The sequence below is a fragment of the Zootoca vivipara genome, chromosome 6 (assembly GCF_965207765.1).
Source record: "Zootoca vivipara chromosome 6, rZooViv2.hap1.1, whole genome shotgun sequence".
NCBI lineage: Eukaryota > Metazoa > Chordata > Lepidosauria > Squamata > Lacertidae > Zootoca > Zootoca vivipara.
In genome coordinates this window covers 68734556-68757769 of record NC_142589.1, presented here as the reverse complement: position 1 = coordinate 68757769, position 23214 = coordinate 68734556, and the positions used below count along the sequence as shown (strand labels likewise).

General features: G+C 46.4%; 1 protein-coding gene across 1 annotated transcript in view; it reads right to left on the bottom strand.

Annotated features, from left to right (window-relative positions):
* The window catches only part of LOC132592361 (IgGFc-binding protein-like), a 34793-nt gene extending 12727 nt beyond the window's left edge, over window positions 1–22066 (bottom strand). Inside the window, exons 1-12 of the mRNA XM_088671142.1 lie at window positions 22011–22066; window positions 18937–20154; window positions 17325–17995; window positions 14831–15398; window positions 12875–13452; window positions 10736–11315; window positions 9673–9872; window positions 6798–6939; window positions 6242–6570; window positions 3453–4026; window positions 1710–2311; window positions 581–1145 (exon numbers count right to left, since the gene is read on the bottom strand). Coding sequence (XP_088527268.1) covers window positions 581–1145; window positions 1710–2311; window positions 3453–4026; window positions 6242–6570; window positions 6798–6939; window positions 9673–9872; window positions 10736–11315; window positions 12875–13452; window positions 14831–15398; window positions 17325–17995; window positions 18937–20154; window positions 22011–22059 — 6076 coding nt within the window. The 5' untranslated portion in view covers window positions 22060–22066. The remainder of the gene's footprint in view (window positions 1–580; window positions 1146–1709; window positions 2312–3452; window positions 4027–6241; window positions 6571–6797; window positions 6940–9672; window positions 9873–10735; window positions 11316–12874; window positions 13453–14830; window positions 15399–17324; window positions 17996–18936; window positions 20155–22010) is intronic.
* Window positions 22067–23214: the final 1148 nt, after the last annotated feature.

Here is a 23214-nt window from a genome sequence, read left to right as displayed (position 1 = left end):
TTCCGATATTTATAGCTGGTCTGCTCTGAGCATGACTCAGGTTAGTACAGTGGCACCTCGGTTTGCGACCACAATCCGTTCCGTGGAGCCGGTCGCTCCCCGAATCAGCCGCTCCCCGATGCACGCTTCTGTGTGTGTGCGAAGCGCCAATAGAGCGCCTCTGCGCACACACACGCTGTGCAGATCGCTTCTGTGCATCCGAGCGTAAACACATCCGGGTCCGTGGTGGTCGGAAACCGAAGCGGTTGCAAACGGAGGCGGTCGCAAACCAAGGTTTGACTGTACTGAAATAAAAACATTTGGAGGGAGGAGGGATTTTACTTCCAAACCTCAAATTTTACAGATGTCAAGTTTTTGTACACTTCGTTTTCAGCTCATGCATATTTACATTTGGCACACACCTCCCTCCCTACAGCAAAACATGGTAGGGGTAAAAGGTACTCAGTTCAATCCCTAGTACTGTATATCCAGGTGCAACTAGGAAAGGGCCCCTGTCTGAGATACTAGAAAATGCTCTGACTTGGCACCAGGTTGGTCCTCATATTCTTATGCTAAAGCAGCACCAGGAGGTGATACTTACTGCAGAAATTGTTAGATCTCCATTGATCAATCACAGCTCCCAGGTCCTGACACACTGCCACATAAACACTGATGGCCTTACACAGAATGCTGTGCAGGCCACGGTACTGGCAGACGTCAAAGACACAATCAGTGAAGTAGGGCGTTGGGTCGATGAGCTGATGGCATTGCCTGAATGGTCCATCCTTTTTGATGAGGATCCCACAGAACCGGTCACCCTTATAGGGGAGTTTCTGTGCCTCTTCACATGGTGGGCAATTCTCCGTACAACCTAGTGTACAACCAGGGACCTCTGCCACCTTCCAGCTCTCTGCAAATTGGGATATGCTAGACGTTTGTCTCCCATCCTTCATGATGAAGTCATCATTGGGGTTCAAGTTGTTGTTGCCGCAGAGGCCACCAATGGCATTGGCGTATGCACCGGGTACAGTGACTCTGGCATAGCTGTTCCAGTCAAAGGTGACAATCAGGCCAAAATCAGTCTTGACAAAGCCATGAACACCACTGATATAAGCCTTTATCTTGTCTCCTTGGTAGAAAGGCAGGTTCACAAGGACGCCATTAACCTGGAATGTGATGCAAAGGAACCATCACCACTGCTATAAAGTATCCAACATTGGTGAACACCAGTCGTCCAAAAAAGGTAGACACGTTTAAATTAATGAGACTGACTGAATTAGATTCATTCATTTCAATGTGTCTATTTTGAGTAAAGCCATCACCGCTGTCAAAATGCAAGAGCTACTTAAATGAGTATTTACATAAGAAAATGGTATTTTGCTGTGGCAGCACCCGCACTTTGAAACCTCCCGTCCCTTGACATCAGGTAGGTAACTTTGCTGTGTTATTTTTGGTGCTGGTTTAAAACAATTTGGCTTAGGCAAGCTTAGTAAGATGCATAGAGGCCAACTTTTTAAAACAGTGTTAATTACTTGTTTCTAACTATTCCGATATTTCATGTAAACCACCCAGAGTTTTCATTACAATCAAGTGGCGTGTAACTTCTGTTAAATAAATGAAATGTTTACAACATTGGCTGGCCCCCACTCCACCCTCGGAGCCACAGGCACCATTTAAAAGGATCCTGTAATGACCCAACACATGCATCCAACTATTGCCCATTTCAGTACCTGGATTCTTTGTGGATACTCCTGGCTCAACATGATGGTTACATTGTAGACTTTCAGAGTCACCACCTTGGTGTAGGAAACATCTGTGTTGCTGCCCCGGTGGTTGTTCTCCACACTGACAGTGAAAGCCTTGAGGGTCGGATCCTTAGAGGAGAGCCCAGCCAGCTGGTAGATGCAGGTGCCCATGAAGTCAAATTTCTTCCCATCAAAGGTGGTATAGTGAGGGTCCCCAGTTGCTATGCATGTAGCAGCAACACTGGGGTGACAGCCCCGGACCCCGTTGACCACAGTACATTGCTCACTGTCTTTGCAGCCAGCCGGTTTGCATACCACGATGCCCAGGGTGGGATCACATGTGCAGCGGGAACCACAGGTCTCATCAGCCCAGAATTCTTCTCTGGGTTTGTAGTAGAGCCCATTGTAGGTGCAGCCACAGCTCCCGACAGGCACACATTTGTCGACACTGAGGACATAGCCATTGTTGCACTGGCAGGTTTCCACGCATGGCTGTTTGCAGGCAGACGGAGCCTTGCGGTTGGCGCAGCTGGCAGGGCAGGCATTGCCACAGAACTCATAGTGGCTATTCTGAGGACACGGCAAGGCTGTAAGGAGGAGAAGAACAGCGGGAGTCTAACAACTGATAGAATGTGCTAGAGCAGGGATCGGCAAAGCTTACCAGGCATGGGCTGGATCACTCCCATGGAGATCCTCTGTGGGCCAGACTGGCACAGCGTGATGCCGGAAATCACGTCTGCGCATGTCTACAGTGCTGGAAATCGCACCTGCACAGAAGCGATTTCCGGAGCCATGGAAGAGAATCCCCTGCACCAGTTTAGCACAGCGCGCGGGGACTCGCCGAACAGGTGGGTGGGTTCAGGGGGGGACACTTGTGGGCCGGTTAAATGGCCTCCATGGGCCTCTTCCAGCCCATGGGCCTTAGGTTTCCTACCCTTGTGCTAGAGCCTCAAGTTGGCAAAAGCTGATGTAATTAATGTTAGACGTCCAGGTACTTTGGAAATTTATGGATGAAACAAAGCTGCTCTTTGGTGTGGTAGAGGGTACCAGCATAAAATAAGATTCAGCTGTCAGTGTTGTCAACTTCTGTATGTATACATGTTAAATAGAATGGGGAACAAGATGGAACCCTGTGGGGCATCACAGGCAACTCCCATGGTGCTGAACAGAAGCCTCCCATGACTACTTTCTTGAAATGGCCCCAGAGATAGGAGCAGAAACACTGAAGTACAGTGCCACTAAACCTCCACCTCCCTGAGATGCTGCAGAAGGATCCCATGGTCAACAGCATGGAAAGCCACTGAGATATCAAAATCAAGGTGAATGATCAGGATTGCACCCCCTGCATTCAGTGCCATGACGTGGCCTGAAGTCAGACCAGAATGGTTCCAAGTACAGTAATCAGCTTCCTGCAAACATGCATGAAGCTAGACAGCCACCACCTTCCCAAGCACCTTGCCCAGAAAGGAGATATTTGCTACTGTTGATAGACATTTTAGAACTTCTGGTGCCTCCCCCTTCTCCAGTGTAGCATTAATCACTCCTTGGACCCACCCGGTCAATCCCTTATGGCTAGTTTGAAGAAGCCAAGATGGGCAAGAGCGAAGGAGGCAGGTGGTTGGCTGTGCTTCTTCAAGCAGCATGTCCATATCCACAGGCTGCAATAATCTATAGGTCTTATTGAGACAACTAAGCTATTGTGTTTCTGTATAGAGGAAGAGCACTCACCACAGCCAGAGGTTGTCCTCCAATCGTATATGGTGGCCCCTGCTTTCCTACAGGTTTTAGCATAGGCTTCCAAGGCCTGGCAAAGCATGTTCTTGGTCCCTCCGTTCAGACACACGTCATAAATACAGCTATCAAAGAAGTCATTTGGATTCACTTTGGCATGGCATTCTCTGAAGGGCCCGCCTGAGGTTTTGCTGATCAGCCCACAGTACTCTTCCTTTCCATAGAGCTCCCTCTTGCTCTCATCGCATGTTGGGCAATTTCCTTGGCAGTGATCCCTACAAAAGGGGTCCCGGTCTTTGACTTTCCAGCTGCTGGCCCAGCTTATAATGGTGGCAGCCTTGGTGCCATTGGGGTAGGCCATGTCATCTGCAGGGTTTTGATTGAAGTTTCCACACAGCCCACACATGGCCCCATAGTAGCTGCTGGGGATTGTGATCTGTAGATACCAGTTATAGTCATAGGATACTTGGAGGCCGAAATCTGTTTGCAGGACAGCATAGGGACCACTCTGGTACAGCTTGATCTTACCATCTTGAAGGGTCAGTGGCAGGCTGGTAACAATGTCATTTAACTAGAGGCAGAATGGCAAGACAGAACACACACAGGAATTATTGGAGGCTTTTTGGAAACCGTGCCATACAATTCCACAAAGCTGTAGACTGCGGTTCTAACTGCACATACCTGGGAGTAAGCCCCATTGAATTCAATACGACTCATATCTGAGTAGATATGGTTAGAATTGTGTTGTTAGATGTTAAAGTTGTCATGGGGACCAGTAGCAGTATATGCAGTAGCAGCGCTTACCTGACCTCTCATTGCCAGCATCGCTGTGGCTTATCATCAGGAGGGAGAGGGCCATGGGGTTAGTGAGGCCAACACATCAATGGTGCCAACCCAGTGCTCCTGCTGGTGCATTTTCATTGCACTGAGCTTGCTGTGGTCTCAGCCCTCCCATGAAGCCACAGTGACACCAGTGACAGGAGGTCAGGTCAGTGATGCTGCCCCATCCCACTGATCAATACTGGATTTAGTATTGAACAGAACAGCCTATTTTCATAAGAGCTTTGACAACCCCTTTGGGTTCTTCCTCCTCCTCCTCCTCCCCCTCTTCTTCTTCTTCTTCCAGTTGAGTCATTAAGATGACACTCTTCTAGACTACGTCTGTAAAAGGTTGGAGTGGGATATTTAACATCAAAGTTGGCTGTTTGTAGGTTGTATTCCTAAAAGAGAGACAGATAGACAGACAGAGACACACAGACAACAGATAAACAGAGAAAGAGAAAAGTTCCCTGTATGGAAGGAATTACCCCTTCATAATGTAAATCAGGGAACTCTTCCAAATCCAGCCTGGATGTTTTTCTTATTTAATTGGCTTGGCGTTGTGCCTTTGTATTGGACTACATTCGTACTTGCTGGTGGTTGACATCATCCTGATTCATGTTTGCTGAGCTGAGTCACAGCCACCTTCTCATTCACTGACGTCTCTGTTAGTGATGGCTCATTCCATCCCAAGAGACCATGACTTATTTACATGAACAGACAACATTACACATAACAAGGCCTTGTTTAAACATGGGCTGGGAAATCTGTAAGCATGAGGAACCTGTAGGCCACACAGATGTTATTGGACTACAGCTCCCATCAGCCCCAGACAGCATGGCCAATGGTCAGGGAGGATGGGAGTTGTAGTCCTCAATACTTGGAGGGACACAGGTCGCCTATCCCTCACCTAACCTATTGATTGCAGGTGACGCACAAGGAACTGGGACCTTTGCTACCTAACACTGTCCATTGTTCTGCTTCGCGTGACCAATTATCTATTTTTGGTAGCTTAAACTGTTCAATGGTCCTTGGGAACATTACTTGCCAAGCCAGACAAGTCAAGTGAACATTTCTGGTTTGGCAGTGCATTCACATAAGGGGGTCCATAACCAAGCCAACTCCAAAAGTACTAACAGCTGCTTTTAAGCCACCTTGAACCCAGGCACTTCCAGTCTACCCCCACTGCCGATCGGTGAGGGATTTTCATGCTCCGAGAATCCCTGCCACGGTGAAGGAAGGGGGAGCCACAAGAGCACTGCGGACCCCCAAAAGAGCCCCAGATTGAGCTTTCTGGGGACGAGGAGACTCTGCTGCACCCCTAAACATTTCCTCTGCTGCCCTGTAAGCTCTAATAAGAGCCCCGGGAGTGAGCAGAGTGGAGATGTGGGTGCCTTTGAGTCTATCCGCTGCCTTCACTGCGTGAAGCTCCTAGCCAGCGGACTTTTGAGCAGTCGATTCTACCCAAATTAAAAGGATTTGAATACATTTGGATACAGTGAGTAAGAGAAAAGAGACATTAAATTTATTGGATTTGAAATTTGATCATGGAAAGGACTTAAAGGAAGCTGGTCTTTTTCCGCTGCATTAAAAGTGAAAGTAAGAGACTTGACAACAGCCAAGAGTGGGACTTTGTAAGAATTAAACTTCCAAATCTTGACATGGAGTACCTCCCCCCTAAGACAGGGCAAGGGGGAGAAGAGACTTTTGTATATATAGCCCTGAAAAAAGACCTTTTAAAGAGCCGCTTTTCTCGCTGTGAACGGGGACCCAGGGGGTTCAGCTAAGCCTACAGTGAGGTCATAATGGAAGAACTGTTGAACTGTTGAACTTTCGTTTCCTGTTTTGGAGCCTTTGAAGGTTGCTGCAGCAGTCTGAGCTGCTGGAAATAAACTTCAATGTTAGTATTGGCCAGCATATGAGCATTACACTCAGTGGGGTCATCCAACCCTGACTATTTAACATACCCGGATTTTTCCAGTTTCCTGTTTGTGGATGGAGATCTTGTACCCATAGACATAGATGTTGGTCAGACGCACGTAGGACACAGCCTGGTTGCCCCTGTTGTCATTCTTCTCATCAATAGTGAAAGGCACCAGTGTAGCATCGTTCCCACAGGACTTGGCAATAGTGTAAGAACAAGTGCCCTGGAAATCAAACTTCAAGGTGTCAAAGGTATGATAGTGTGGGTCGCCCCAGCCCCAGCAGCTTCCTGAGAAGTCTGGGATACATTTGGCTTGGCCGTTCTCAATCTTGCATGTTTCCTTTTCTCGGCAGTTCAGGGATTTACATAGATCTGAAAAGGAAGGAGGAAATGTGAGAAAGTGCTAGATGCTATTTAGGGATGGCAACTATGAGTGGAGAGGTGGAGCTGAGTTTTAGGCATGGCAAAAGACAATGGGACATCTTCTTGCCAGTATATCTGTGCCATGAACAACATTCAGGACTGATGTAAACTGTAGTTCAACAACATCTGGAGGGCCACAGGTTGCCCATCACTCTCTTGAACGAATCTTTCCTTACCCTTATTTACACATCTCATGACGCCATCTCTGGTTTCACAGTTCTCGTTTGCTGCACAGCTATGAGCTTCACAGGTAACCCCCTGGCCTGGGATGCAACGGCAGCTCTCCTGGCATACATTTTGCAGAACCTTTTCGTTGGGCTGATGGGAAATTCGGGAAACAATGAAATGTAGTAGTGATAGAATATGAGCAGAATCAGATCTACAATAGAGATGTAGGTGAGTGTTGCTAATAGTATCCACTAGGGCTGTGCAAAGACCACCCCCTGAATGGGAGGGTGCATCCCCAGGGGCTAACCAGGTGTCCTCTGGTGTCAGGGACTGGAATGAAGAGGCAGAGGAGTGGTGGAGATCACCTCCCCCTTCTCCTGTAGCTGACGGGGAGAGAGAGACAGCATTAAATTACTGTATTAAATAGCCAAGCTATGAGGGGGATATTGAAGCAGAGACTGGCAAGCAGCCAAGCTATAAGGAGTAAGGAGAAGTAAGGGGGGAGATAGAGCAGCCAGCAAACACTTCAATAGACAGCATAGAGGATCCGCCATCCCCTAAAATGCGACGGTCGTTAAGGGTACAAGACCAAAAAACTTAAACCTATTTGAAGATAATTATCGGAAAACTTGGGGGGAAATAAAAAAGGATTTAGAACTGTGGAATAGACTTCACCTCTCCTTTCTGGGGCGCATATCCGCAATTAAATTAAATGTGTTACCAAAATTACTCTTCTTATTTCAAACAACTCCAATCATACGAAAATTAGAATTTTTAGATAATTGGCAAAAAGAATTATCAAGATTTATATGGTCCGGGAAAAGACCCAGACTAAAGCATAAAGTATTAATCGATACTAAGGAAAGAGGGGGGTTCGGGCTCCCGGACCTAAAAAATTATTTTGAGGCGGTGTGCTTCGTATGGTTAAAGGAATGGTTCATTCTGAAAAACACAGAACTTTTAGATTTGGAGGGGCATGACACCCGATTCGGGTGGCATGCCTACCTAAATTATGAGAAATGCAAGTCCCACACAGGATTTAATAATCATATAATAAGATATCCTTTACTAAAAACATGGGGGAAATATAAAAAATACTTAGAACCAAAAACCCCAAAATGGATATCCCCAACGGAAGCAACAGCGGTCAAGAAAAGAAACATGAATGGATGCTGGACAACATATAACAACATATTGATAGAAAAGGATGAGCAAATAACAATTAAAAAATATGAAGAAGTTAAAAAATATTTCACAACATGGTTGGAGTACCATCAAATTTATAATTTATTCATAAAGGATAAGAAATTAGGATTCGAGAAAAAACCATCAAAATTAGAAGTCAACTTAATAAATAATAATAACAAAATTATATCAAAAATGTACAAATTATTACTGGATTACCACGTAATGGAGGAGGCTGTAAAAAGCAATATGATAAAGTGGGCGCAAGATATTGGGCGACCCATTATGTTGGCAGACTGGGAACAACTATGGAGGGTTAACATGAATTTTACAGCGAGTTATACCATTAAAGAAAACATGCTCAAAGTCCAGCATCGGTGGTACTTGACCCCTTATAGACTATCAAAAATATATAAAAATGCATCAAGCACCTGTTGGAGGTGTGGGGCAAACAAGGGTGACCTTTTTCACATGTGGTGGGCCTGCCAAAAGATCAAAACATTTTGGAACCAAATCTATGAGGAAATTAAGAAAATGCTAGGAACAACCTTTGTTAAGAAGCCGGAAGCGTTTATTTTAAGTATAATTGGAAACGAAATTCCAACGGCAATGAAAGAACTATTTTTATATGCAACCGCAGCCGCTAGGTTATTGATAGCAAAAAGCTGGAAGGAGACTGAAGCCCCCACTTTGACGGATTGGCAGAGTAAATTACAAGAATTGGCAGAAATGGCCCTATTAACAAACAACCTGAAAGGCAAATCGCAAAAAAACTTCTCAGAAAATTGGATAAAATATAAATTATACGTTCAAAACTATACTAAAGGTGCACTGAATTTGGTAATAATTGATTAAACAGAAAGAAGGGGGAAAGAAAAATTGAATTTATATATATGGTTTTTGATGCATGAAGAAAAATGAACGTATTAGACATGTATAATAGAGAAATATACTGGGTGTAGTACGTTCGCATAAGTTTAAGAATACATTAGAAAATGGCAGGAAGGAGTTAACATTTATAGTTTCGATGATTCTTATTGATTTTTCTCTCTCTCTTCTTGTTCTGAAATTGTTGTATATATATAACATACATATTGTACGATATGGAGAGAGGGTAACAGAGGGGAGGGAGGGATGATGGTAAGGGAAGGTTTAGAAAGAAAGAGGGGAGGGGGGTGGGGGGAAGGGGTATTTTTTATTCGCATAGATATGCATAGATATAGGCAATGGTCATGATTTATAAGATTGGATGTTTTTGTCTTACACTGTTGCTGTCTATGCCTCTGTTCTATGTTATGTTTTAAATCGATTAATAAACTTGCTTTTTTAAAAAAATTTTTTAAAAAAGGGTACAAGAGCAACGTACGCAGAGACCTTTGGCAACAGGAGGCTTCCGTAGGGACCGATGCTGTTGGGGAAGGGGGAAAGACTGGAATGCTATGTCTGTTACCGCAGTTACTGAATAAATCATAAGTAAAAGCTTTCTTGTTTCCTCCCGGTGCCTTGAAACCATCAGAATTAGAGGGAGAGAATTCCTCAGCCCTGACATCTGGCTGGTTTCTTCCTAAGCCCTCCTGGCCATTCATCTCTTTGGAGCTATGTATACTACATGACATGTCCTGGCTCTCCTAAACTATCCTGCTGGAGAATTTGATTTGAAAAGGAAGGGAGGTGGATAAGGTTCAGAAAGTCACCTACCTTGTAGTAGCGTCCATTCTTTAAGCACCCACAGTCTTTTGCAGAGACACAGCCAACGCCGTTAAAGAAAAAGCCATCATTACACTGGCAGCCCTCAGCACAGGTCTCCGGACATTTCGTAGAGTCTGTGATCTTGGCACAGGAGGTGGAGCAGAGCTGGGCGCAAATCTCATAGTGACTGTTGGCAGGGCAGGGCAGAGCTAAATTGGAATAGAAGGGGGGGAAACTCATCTTAGGCAAAAAGATACCGAGCGATACTTAAGATGACTGGGAAGCTAGAGAATGAAATCAGAGAGTGCAACTAGTAAACTGCAGAAAACACAGCTCTGCTGTGCACCCTGCTTGAGTGTTTATGCCTGGTAAGAATTATTATTATTAATGATTAAAAATGCTTATATTAATTAATAAATTAATTTTGTACACTGCCCTATACCTGCAGGGTGAGCAACAAGATAAAATCACAATATAAAACACAAAATGCATGATACAAACAAAAACAAAAACAAGCTAATAATCCCCCCTTCTGATGTCAATCAGCCAAAGGCCTGGTTAAAAAGTAACATTTTTGCCTGATGCCTAAAGGTGTATAATTAAGGCAAAAGGCAAACCTCCCTCGGGAGACCATTCGATAAATGGGGAGCCACTGCAGAAAAGGCCCGTTCTCGTGTTGCCACCCTCCGGACCTCTCGTGGAGAATTTATCCTTGAACTCAAATAATGTCTCTTGCTTGCCTGGATGGAGGGGTGTGTTTGATTGTGTATGTGTGTATATTAGCCTACTGTGCAAGGGTACAAATTACATTAGCTGTTCCACCCCTGGGAGGTTTCCTACAAGAGAATGGCACTTGAACTCATCCCTAGCCATTAGCACACTTAGCAAAGTATGGTTGCCAGGGTTTCTAGGGGGAGGCCATGAATGTCTGAAATGTAGCATATGAGTGTCTGAAATGTATTAGGTGCATTTGACCACACACACCTTGGACTGTGTCCCAAAGCCATTGGGAGTCAGATCAGAGTCTGCTCTCCTTTCACCTCTCCAGCAGTGTTCAGTCCCCAGTACTTACGGCAGAAGGAAGGGCTCCTCCAGGGTTTGACAGAGACCTTGGCCACTTGGCAGGCAGACACATAGCTCTGGATGCTGTCGCACAACACCTTGCTGTCCCCGCCACCCAGGCACAGATCATAGATGCAGTTGCTGAAGTATAGCCTGGGATCAACCTTTCCGTAGCAAGCACTGAAGGGGCCATCAGACGCAGTGAGGATCCCACAGTAGTGGCGCTGTTTGAAAACCTCCCTTTTCTTTTCGTCGCAGACTGGGCAGTTGCTCCCAGAGCATCCATCTGAGCAAGACTCAACTGCCCCACGGACTGGAACTTTCCAGGCAGCGCCAAACACAACTACGTCAGAGGCTGTCTTGCCATTGGGGAGCAGGAAGTCGTCGTCCTTCTTCCCGTTGTAGTTCCCACACAGGCCTTCCACTTGGTTCTGGTAAGTGCTTGGGACTGTGACTTTTATGTCGTAAACCAGGTCGTAGTTCACTATGAGACCAAAGTCAGTTTCTATCAGGACTTCGGTGCCATGCTGATAGACTCTGATCCGGTCAGCAGAAAAGGTTATGGGGAGATTGTAGAACAGGCCATTCACCTGGGAGAAAGAAACAGAACATCTCCTGGTTGAGTAGGGCTGGCTGCTTGCAGAAATGTTGGAAGAATGTTCATGAAGCACATGCAGGGACCATATTTTATCCCACTACTTATACATACTAGGCCAGACATAGGCAAACTCAGCCCTCCAGATGTTTTGGGACTACAACTCCCATCATCCCTAGCTAACAGGAGCAGTGGTCAGGGATGATGGGCGTTGTAGTGCCAAAACATCTGGAGGGCCGAGTTTGCCTATGCCTGTAATAGCCCCTTTCTGGGTGTTATAGACATGAGAGGAAGATAGTTTGTGTGTATGAGCATACTGACAAAGTGGGGCAATAAAGATCTACATCAGAAACAAGGAGGGATTGAAGATTGAGAACTGGGGCGGGAGAGAATCAAAGGAACCTTAGCTGATGGTTGAAGTGGATATCAAAGGACACAATGGAGGTGGGAGGATTCTGCTCTGAATCATGCCAGTCAGGTGCAAAGCCCAGGAGACTCCAGAGGGCAGCTCCGCCATTTCCTTCTTAGAAGACCAGCAGTGCCTCCTACTCACCAAGAGGCCACTATAGAGGAGCATGGGGTGGGGGCTTCTGAGGATGCATAAGATCTGGCCTTCAAGGAGTGTGCAGCAGCTGTTGTTGCCCCTGTGACAGCAGCAGCAAGCAATGCATTTTTGAAGGCCAGATGTGCTACCCCTATGGATCCTGCCACCTGAGGCCTTCCCTCATGGGTGAGCTTGCCCTGGTTATGGGACTCCAACTCCTCTCAGCCTTAGCCTGCAGAATCAATCGTCAGGGATAACAGGAGTTGGTCCCATCTGGAGGGACACGGGTTCCCCACCTCTGCTTTAAGTGCTCTGCCCATTCATAAATTTACCAGAGACAGAATCGCAAGACTTTCCCCTCTCATACATGGATAGCTCCCAGTGCCAATCTGATCTTCTGCATAAGCGTACAATCACACAAAAGCCCTGATTTCTTTATTCATTCCTCTTCAAGAAAGGAGGGTAAAAATCATGCAAACAGAATGCTATTCGCATGGTGGAAGGGAGGGGCTCACGCTGCTTTTTCCTATGATGCTGAATTGGGGATACTGGGGCAGGAGATAAATTGGGTTTGGTTTTCATTTTAATGGAACTCTACGTAATTTGTGCTTCCAGAAACCAGAAACATAACACCTTTCTGAATTTTGCAATGCAGTTTTCAAACCAAATATGTACAAAAATATGTACAAGTGTCCTTTAATGCATACTTTTAAAGCTTCTTATTAGTGAAAACAACATACGAAATGCATCCTGGTAGGGAAATATGATCGCAACAAAATGTATATTAAACAAATCTGCACACAAAACTTTGCATATTAAGAGAACTTCACAATAATGTGGACAGCTGAACTTAGGACTGGAAAAATTAGAAACAGAGAGAAACAGAAATTGGCAGATGTTTTCATGACTAATTGAATGAATGAACGAACAAAGACAATGTCTTAATGGAAAAGGGGGGTGGGAATAAGTAAAGATTTAAAGATTGGCCTCCTCTTTTAGCATGGACTCACCTTCACTTGACCGTCCTTGTTCTGTAGTAATGTGAGTGTCATGCCGTAGACATTGACCGAGACCATCTTGGTGACAGACACCTTCCCATCCCCCCAGGCCTCATTTTCCACATTGACAAGAAAGGGCTTCAAACCTCGGCCTTTTCCGCTGGCTCTAGCCAAGGTATAAGTGCAGGTGCCTTGGAAGTCAAAGGCCAGTCCATCGAATGAGAGATAGTGAGGATCACCTGAAGCAGAACAGGTGGCGCTGCCAACAGGGTGGCATTTCCGAATGCCATCCGACAACCGACATTCCTGATTGGGGCCACAGGAGAATACAGCACAGCTCACACTCCCCCCAGTTTGGCACGTGCAACGCTCCTGACATGAGGGGTAAAATGTATCTCCTGCCTGGTAGTATTGGCCTTGGTGGAGACAACCGCACTGGAACTCTGGGATGCATCGATCACCACTCAGCACGAAGCCCTTGTTGCACACGCAGTCTTCCTGGCACTTAGTGAGACATGGGGCTGCAACACAGGTCTTGGCGCAGCCTCTAGCGCAGAGTTCGTAGTGGCTATTTGGAGCACAAGAAAGACCTACCAAATTGAAGCAAGATGGTAAAAAAAACTGGCAGGAAGAACATGGCTGAAAAATCAAAGTTCTAGGTTGACCTGCTAAAAGTGGTTATAGGCCGAGGGATATAAGGAGAGCCCTGCTGTATCTCACAAAGGCTTCCAGCATTCTCAAAGTGGCCAATCAGATGACAATAGGAAGTCCACAAGTAGGACAGAAGCACAATAGCAGTTTCCTACTTGTAATTCCCTTGCAGGGACGCCAACTTCAATAAAATATCAAGGGAGGGCAGGTAAGCCCAACCCATGCATCCCCAAACTTTGGCCCTCCAGATGTTTTGGACTACAATTCCCATCATCCCTGACCACTGGTCCTGTTAGCTAGGGATCATGGGAGTTGTAGGCCAAAACATCTGGAGGGCCGCAGTTTGGGGGTGCCTGGCCCAACCCCACATAATTGATCACAGGTTGTGGTGCATGCACACCATTTGAAGGGCAATTACTTTGGGGGGGGGGGTGTTCCTCTTCCAATATCTTATTGGGGGCCCGGGGGGGGGCTTGGACCTAGAAGAGGTGCCGTGTTCCACCCAACATGGGGAGGGGGTCATCATGTGCTCATGACGTCAAAAGTGTGACACACACGTGTGATGTCACAGGCATTGGGAGGAGGCTATGAGGCCTGATTAGGCCTGCCACCACCATGCAGAGGCCCAGGAAGGCCTGACCCCTCAAGATGGGGGGGGGTGGCTAAGCCCTGTCCCCACATATTTTGTGCGGGGAGGAGATGTCCTCAACCCCACAGAGTTGGAGCCTCTGGCCCCTAGGAGTTGGCTCCTATGTTCCCCAGCATTGTATGGACAGTTTGAAGGCAGATTCCAGGCTATGAACTGGTCTTTGTCATATTACTCCCATCTGGGTCCATGCCCCACAAAACACATTTACATTTCCCCCCCTTCAATGGTGGTATGTGCAATTCTTCATAGTGAGTGCCTCTACTGATTTACAAAAGTCCCCTACTCCTTTGCAACTGATCACTGAAGAAGTCAATGCTTGGCCAGGGGATTGAGTTGGGGCAATCAGGAGCCTCTGGGAGCACAGGCAAGGCAGCATTGCTTGCTTGGCTTGCCAACGTTGCATAAGCAAGGTTGTCATGTCCAGGCCATGCCACTGGCCACTACTGGAGTCATTGCTACACCCCACCCATCTACTTAAAGGCAGATTATCAGCTGGGAAATTTTTGGACCTAAGGTTTTACCTGAAATGGCACAGAAACAAAGTTAGTACATATATATTTCAGAAGCAAAAGCAGTGTTGGTAACTTTGTGTACCATTTCAGATAAATTACCATGTTCTCTGAAGATCTGAGGAATTTCAGAAAACAGCTCAGGGCATTAGCACTTACTGCAGAAGGTGTCCGATCTCCAAGGATTGAGAGTCACCCCAGCTTCCTGGCACGCTGCAGCATAGCTGGCAATGACCTGGCAGATCACAGCTTGTTGGCCAACAAAGAAGCAATAATTGTATACACAATCTTGGAAGTATCCTTCTGGATCCACTTTGCTGTGACATTCTTTGAAGGGGCCGCTCTTGGCTAGGATGAGCCCACACTCTTTGTTGAGGCTCCGTTGATGCTTCTCAATGGTCAGCCGTCCAGGGCACTCTGCCTTGCCCCCCTCACTGCAGCCTGGCATTTCCCGCACTTTCCAGCTCTGACCAAAGGCCGACGGGTGTGGAGCCACTGTGCCATCTTTCATGGTCAGATCATCCTGCTTGTTGCCATTGAAGTTTCCACAGAGACCACACAGGGCGCCATTGTAGCTGCTGGGCACAGTCACAGTGGCGCGGCTTTGCCAGTCAAAGGTGACGGTCAGCTTGAATTCTGTCTGGACCACTGCCTCTTGCCCTTTCTTGTATATGGAGATTCTGCCGTTGCCGATGCTGAAGGGTAGGTTGGTCAGCAAGCCGTTCACCTAGAGCCCATTTAAAAAGGGGAACATTTCAGATGTGCCTTCGTAATAGCTCAGTTGGTCAGAGTGTGGTACTGATAACGCCAAGGTCACAGGTTTGATCCCCATATGGGTGCATATTCCTGCATTGCAGGGAGTTGGGCTAGATGATTCATGGAGATCCTTCCAACTCTATGATTCTGTGATACATGATGTATCTGTGGCAGCTTTACTTAGCCTTATGCACAAGGCCGTCTTAAGCATGCCCGGCGCCCTGGTGCCGTGGTGCAACGGATCCCTCCGGCGCCCCGGCGCCCACCCCGTTTACCAGCGCGGCGGGCAGGCGAGCGCAGGTGCACTGCACCAACCAGCCTGTTGTAGGGCCGGCCCTGGGCCAGGGGGCACTGCCCGCCCCCTGTTGCGATGCCCCTGCGTGCGGCGGAGGCGGCCCCAGGCTCGCGCGCCTCTGGAGAGCGGCCTGAAGCCGCTGAACAGCGGAGGTGCGCCTCTCAGCGGGTGCAGTGGCACCCCTGGTGGCCTGGCGCCCCGCGCCACCGGGGGCGGGCCTAGAGCCTGCCCTGCTTATGCATTCCTAACTCCCTTCACCTCTGATCCTTGGGAGACCAATACCATCTGGAAGGCATAAGGCTAAGCAAGGCTTCTCCAGAGCACAGAGGTCAACAGCAAAACTTATCATTTGGGATAGGAAAAATTCAACTCTTATAGTCCACCCCCCTGCAATGCAGGATTTTTTTGTCCAACATAATACTTCATTAAAAAGAAAATACTACTGCAAAATAGATTTCATATAATCACAGAATGGTCTCTTTGCAAAAGCAATGAAAAATGGACACAAGACAGCCCACTTCATAGCCATGGAGAGGAAAGGTATCATGCCAAGTACAGTCGTACCTTGGAAGTCAAACAGAATCTGTTCCGGAAGTCCATTCAACTTTCAAAACCAAATCGTTTGAAAACCAAATCATGGCTTCTGATTGGCTGCAGGAAGCTCCATTGGACGTTCAGCTTCCATAAGAACATTTGCAAACCGGGTTTGTGGCATTTGGAAACCAAAATGTCCGAGCTCCAAGGCATTCGGCATCCAAGGTACGACTTTACCTTAATTATCAGAATCATAGCTGCCAAGTTATCCCTTTTTTAAAGGGATTTTCCCTTATGCTGAATAGGCTTCCTCGCGAGAAAAGGGAAAACTTGGCAGCTATTATCAGAATAATCCCCTCCCCTGTTCTCAGTAGTTTCCAACTGTGATGTTCCAGATGAGGAGTATGGCAGGGCAGGGGGTGCAATGTTGGGAGAGTCCTGAGGGCCAGGAAGACTTGGAGGGCTGCATTTGGTTCCCCACCTCAATGACTGGGCATTTGAAACATGCCACAGAGTGCATGCAGAGTAGACCACACAGATGGAAACACTGAAGAGACGCAAAAATATCTTTGCATGGTTTAATAACAAAACTCCTCTAACATACATCTTACATTGTGTCTATAATCATCACCCATCCATAGACCAGGGCAGAGTAAGGTACATACTGCACATTATACAGTAGTGCCTCTGGTTAAGAACTTAATTCGTTCTGGAGTTCCGTTCTTAACCTGAAACTGTTCTTAACCTGATATACCACTTTAGCTAATGGGGCCTCCTGCTGCCACCACGCCACCGCTGCGCAATTACTGTTCTCATCCTGAAGCAAAGTTCTTAACCCGAGGTACTATTTCTGGGTTGGTGGAGTCTGTAACCTGAAGTGTCTGTAACCCGAGGTACCACTGTATATCATTCACAATTGCTGACACAGCTAATTATGTGACTTATCAGCACCTGCTACACAGCTGTAAAAACTAGGTCAGGGTATGTACCCTGACTTTTAAAGTGGTACACATCCTGCGAAACAATAATGAACCCTAACATTTAAACAAACTCTTCAACAAAACTCACCATGACTTTTGCAGGGTTGTCTCTGCTGATCACAATAGATGCCCCATCAACCTTCACCTCTACAAGCCGGGTAAAGGACAAAGACTGGCTGCCTCGATGGTCGTTTTGGACAAGCACCTGGAAGTCAACCAGGCCCCTCCGCTTCTCACACAGTGCAGCAAACTGATACACGCAGGTGCCTATGAAGTCAAACTTCTGGCCATCAAAGCTAATGTAGTGGGGGCCACCGAAAGCAGAGCAGGTGGCATTCCTGGTAGGGGAACTGGTGGTGGTAGGGGAACTGGGGATTGTGGGGGCGGCAGTGCTGGGGGGAGGCTGCATGAAAGGGTAACAGTTCTGGACTCCATTCTGCACCTCACACCGCTCCCAGCTTCTGCAGCTTGTTGCCCAACACCTCACATCTCTGGTTTTTGCATCACAGATGCAGCGCTTTGTGCATGTCTCGTCTGCCCAGAACTGCTCACCGGGGGAGAAGGCGTCCCCCTCGAACACACACCCGCAGACCGTATTGGGAATGCATTCCCCTTCATCCAGCACAAAGCCCTTATTGCATTGGCAGCCCCCTACACAAGGCAACGAGGAACAGTCTTTGGGCCCAACTGGGTCGCTGCAGGTGGCCGGGCATGGAGAGCCACAGGCTTCATAATGGCTGTTCTCAGGACAGGATTTAGCTGTCAAAAGAGAGAAGATCCCAGTTAACGGTGCAAGATTAAACTATTAAAAGATAGTCCTTGACAGTGCTCTGAATTCTTTTAGCCTAACCTACCTCCCAGACATAGGGACGCGGGTGGCGCTGTGGACTAAACCACTGAGCCTAGGGCTTGCCGATCAGAAGGTTGGCGGTTCGAATCCCCATGACGGGGTGAGCTCCCATTGTTCAGTCCCAGCTCCTGCCAATCCAGCAGTTCGAAAGCACATCAAAGTGCGAGTAGATAAATAGGTACCGCTCCGGCGGGAAGGTAAACGCCGTGCGCTGCTCTGGTTCACCAGAAGCGGCTTAGTCATGCTGGCCACATGACCTGGAAGCTGTATGCCGGTTCCCTTGGCCAGTAAAGCGTGATGAGCACTGCAACCCCAGAGTTGTCCACGACTGGACCTAATGATCAGGGGTACCTTTACCTTTACCTTTACCTCCCAGACATAGCCTCATATGCATCTTCCTGAGCTGCTTGGAGGAAGTCTTCTATGCAGATGTGCTAATATACTTTCCCTTTGCCTTCCTTGCCCATATAACTCATTTCTTCTTCTTCTGCAACATGGAAATGGCCATAAAGATCAACAAGAACAACTTTTCCTGCTGCTACTACTACTACAACCATCTATATCAGGAATGAGGAACCTGTGGCTCGCCAGATGTTGCTGGACTACAACTCCCATCATCCCTCACTATGGGTCATGTTGACTGGGGATCATGGGAGTTGAACAGCATCCAGAGAGCCACCGGTTCTCCATTCCTGATTTATATAGTAGTTTTTGCCTATAGTCATATTCCTTTCTCTGTGGGGGGGGGGGGGGAACAAGCACATTCTGTTCTCAAGTTCTGAGAAGATAAATCAAAATACTCATTCATAGCACAAATGCACAAATTATATGTGCAACTTAGGGTACTTACCACAAGAGCAAAGGGCCACAGAGCCATAGCCATCAGCAGATGCACCTCCAAGGACGAAGAGCCCAAAAGGAGCGCTGGGATGCTCTACAGAGAGGGCACTGGCTTCTTTGCCCAAGCTAAGTTGACTGAAAGAATACTCTGTTCCAGGGATGCGTGTCCACTTGGCATTTGTAATGGCTCTCTTCTCTAATGTGATCCCATTTAAATCTAAGGTTTTTGCTATGATGACAGCAAAATTATCAAACTCCTTAATCCCATCAATGTGATATGATGTGCAATAGCTTTTTAAAGCAGGAACATTGATGAGGAAAGGGTCGTATTGCTTGCTGTTACCAGCAAAAAAGAAAAGGACCTGGATTCCTGCATTGGCAGAGAAGAAATAGGACTGAGATGGCTGCATTAGGAACTGGATGACTTCCCCAGCCACCGCACGGCGGGAGCTTGAAGTGGCCCCAGACTGGTATTGGATCAAAGTGTTATCTTGGGAAGCAACAACATACACAATGTCAGTCTGAGTTTGGAAGGGCACTGGGGGAACTATGAAGGTGGTGCCCCAGCTGGAAACAGGCAAGAGCTGCTCAGCAACATGGTCGCAAGATGAGAACTGCTTGACACAGCTGTGCCCACTCAAAACAGCGATGGGCGCAACTGATTCAACCTTGGTGCCAGACAAATCAGCTGAGCTTTGCAGCTGGATGGCTTGGAAGGGTTTGAGGTCAGCAACAAGCCTGCTCCCTGCACCATAAACCTTCCCTTGGAATCTCACAGCCCCTTTCAGGTGAATAGTGACTTGAGTGGGGAATTCATAGGTGACAACTGCAAATTCCTTGGAAAAGTCTGAGGAACCCCCCACTGGTGTTACCACATAATATGATGTGCCCAACAGATGAGTTGGGTACACAATTGTGGTAGCACTTGTACTGCCCCTGTAATTGTGGGAAACAACTGAGATTTCTTTGTCAGCTTGGATCCACACAGCTCCATCAAAGATGCCAGTCCCCTTCATCTCCAAAGAGGTTGGGACCTCAACTGACACTGTCTGCTTATTGACAGAAACCTCTTTATTGAATGTAGACTTGTTCGCTGTGACCGTGACGGTTGTTGCAGGATGATATCCAGTGATAAGCAACTCAAACTTAGGATTGGGTTGACTTTCCAAGAGGTTCTGCATGAAAGCTGTAACAAATTCCTTCCCACAGGAACTTGCTCCACAATACCCTGAAAGGCATAATTAACAAAGTGCAATTAACTTGTAGCTTGCGCAGGGATTACATTCTGGAGCTGAAATTCTGTATAGTCAAAACAATCCTCAGAACCAACTTTTCATGAGAAATCTTACCTTTCCAGAACAGTGCACCGACTGAGCCTTGCCCCCCATGTAAAGCAGATAGCTTCTGAGCTCTCAAAGTTGTTTATCGGGCTCTCAGAGGTTCTTGCAAGATCTTGGATAGCTCCACAAGATCTTCCAGGAGCTTCCCGGAGCCCAGTAAACAATGTGGAAAACTTAAAAGCTCTTTCCGCACTGGGAAAACCCAACACAGAAAGATTTTTTAAGCTCTCCACCTTGTGTTCATTTAATTTGTGAGGTTTCAGATGGTTGCCAAACGTGTAAAGCTGAGATTGTGCAAGTTCAATACAGCTCAATTCGGTGCTATAATCACATGGTGTTGTAGCATTTGAAATATTGTGTACTCCTCTGACTATATTCTTGTAGGACAGCCCAATTGTGATAATGGAAACAAAATTATTAATTAAAGGAATCCTTTAATAATGCTACTTGGTTATATCAAGAATGTGCATTTCAGGAAGGTAAACAAAATGGGTATTAATCTTTTAATAGCAGCTCAAATGCATGACCTAAACATGGGAAAAATGATGATGATGATGATGATGATGATGATGATTTATACCCCGCCCATCTGGCTGGGTTTCCCCAGCCACTCTGGGTGGCTCCCAACAGAGCATTTTATGCAGCTCTCTACACAAACTATTCCAAGCAAAGTGACTTCTAAGCATCTGAATTAGAAACCTGGATGATTAAATTTTGGGATTTAATAGAGATGGCAAATTTTAAAGATATAATTAGGGCCAGGAAGATATAATTAGGAGGCAAAGAGATGATTGCTTTATTGGAAAACAGAGGGTTTAAAAACATGTCATATGGGAATGAAAGTATAATAATAATAATAATAATTATTATTATTATTATTATTATTATTATTATTTATTCATTCATTTATTTATACATACACCACCCATCTGGCTGTGTTTCCCCAGCCACTCTGGGTGCATTCCAACAAAAGATTAAAAATACATTAAAACATCAGTCTGGAAGATGATGGAAGTATGGAAGATGACTTGAACCCTAAATTGTTCAACACTCTGCTACAAACACCAAGCCTTAACAGATGAATAATTGCTGTCTCTTTTATCTGTTAAAGCTTGGTGTTCATAGCAGAGTGTTAACTGACCTGAGAAAAGGCACACTGCAGAGTTACACTTTGTAAATACTTGGCTGCGAGGATGAAGAACTGGTGAACTCCAGATTCTAATGGACTACCACTATCATCCCTGAATATTGGCTGTGCTGCCTGGGGCTGATCATTATTACTGTTCCCACCCTCTGGACCTCTCATGGAGGAGGTGGCCCATGAAGAAGGGCCTCAGATGGTGATCACAGGGTCTGGGAGCTGAGCGTCATCGGCCATAGGCTCCCCACCACTGCAGGGGAAGGGCATGTTTCCCCCCCCCCCCAACAAACAGGATATTGGGTTCTGTGCCAGATATCCATCGCTGTGCACTGTATGCTTTTGTCAAGGAGAATTTGCCAGGCTCCGAGCGAGTTACTGTTCTGTCAACATCTCTAATTGCTCCACAGACGTCACACCCACACCATGCATCTGTAGTACCCTTATACTACTGTTAGTTATGGTTTCCCCCAAAGAATCCTGGGAACTGTCATTTATATATTATAAGAGTGTTCTTTGGGGGAGGGTTGTGACCAGGTACAAAACTGGAAGGAGTGTCTGCCTAGATGGGCCAACCTGCAAGTTCATGGTTAATTCCAAACTCACCACATAGAAGTGCCAACCAGGTCCAAAGCAGTAGCTGTTTCCTTGCCATGGCTACAAGACAGCAAAATAAAGTGGTTCAGATATTATGATTCAGGGTATAATTCAATCCCCACCAACCCACCCTGGCTCTGACCATCTGGTTCAAACATGTCCTTTTACCTAACACTCCACTCCCCAAAGCTCTTGGCAGTAAAGAAATATGTATTTGTTTATGTCAGTTTGCATTTCTTGGTACAGAAAGTATTGGTCGGAAGTGTAGAGATCTTTCCTATTCTAATTAATTCAAAAGGGTTCTGGGAGCTTCTATGTGTGAAAGAAACTGGTGCTGGCCAGTTCTGCCTAGAAACAAGCAGAAGGTTCATGATGTTTGGGTTATTCCTTGAGAAAAGCTGAGTACAGCTGGCTTAAACTGGTTCTGGTTCTGTTATCTCTTTCTGTCAAGGTCATGCTGGCTATAATTATAAGGCCAGAAGGAGCCTGGGTTTCACTTTCTATCTCTCTTTCCTTCTGGTGAGGTGTTCTGTACAAAGTATGCTTCATGTTATGGTTTTAGTCTTACTATAAGTTATTGTAGATTTAAGTTAAGTCTGTTGCAACTGGATTTCTTATGGACGGTGCCAATCCTGAATGTATTGGATATGTGACCGTTATGCTCATTCGCCTTCAACAGCAGTAAAGCTCTGCTGGATGAAATATTAATCACCTCTGGTCTATTTTGGGGGGAATCCTGCAACGTGTTTTAAGTTTTTACCCTGCTAGCTATACGTTCTAATCTGCCCTACTCAATATGAGTAGAATTTCATGACAGTTTATTGTAATAATCAGCAGTTTCCTGTCAGGGACTGGCAGGATGCTGACAAGTGCATCAAGGTAAATGGGACTGGAGTCTGACTTGGGGGGGGGGATGTCAGTGATTTGTAGGGAACTGTACCAATCAGGAGGCAAAGGAAGCTTCAGAGCTGGAGGGTGGAGCACCGTATTGGTCAGAGGAAGAGGAAGAAGCAGGGCAGGCAAGTGAAGGGCCAGATACTTCCCCACCCTCTCCTGCACCACTTGAACCAGAACCAGGAGGCTTGTCTACTGCTCCAAGAAGTCTCTCTATCAAATACTTATGTATGTGGGTCTACCTTTGAAGGTGACCCAGAAACTGCAACTAATCCAGAATGTGGCAGCTAGACTGGTGACTGGGAGTGGCCGCCAAGAC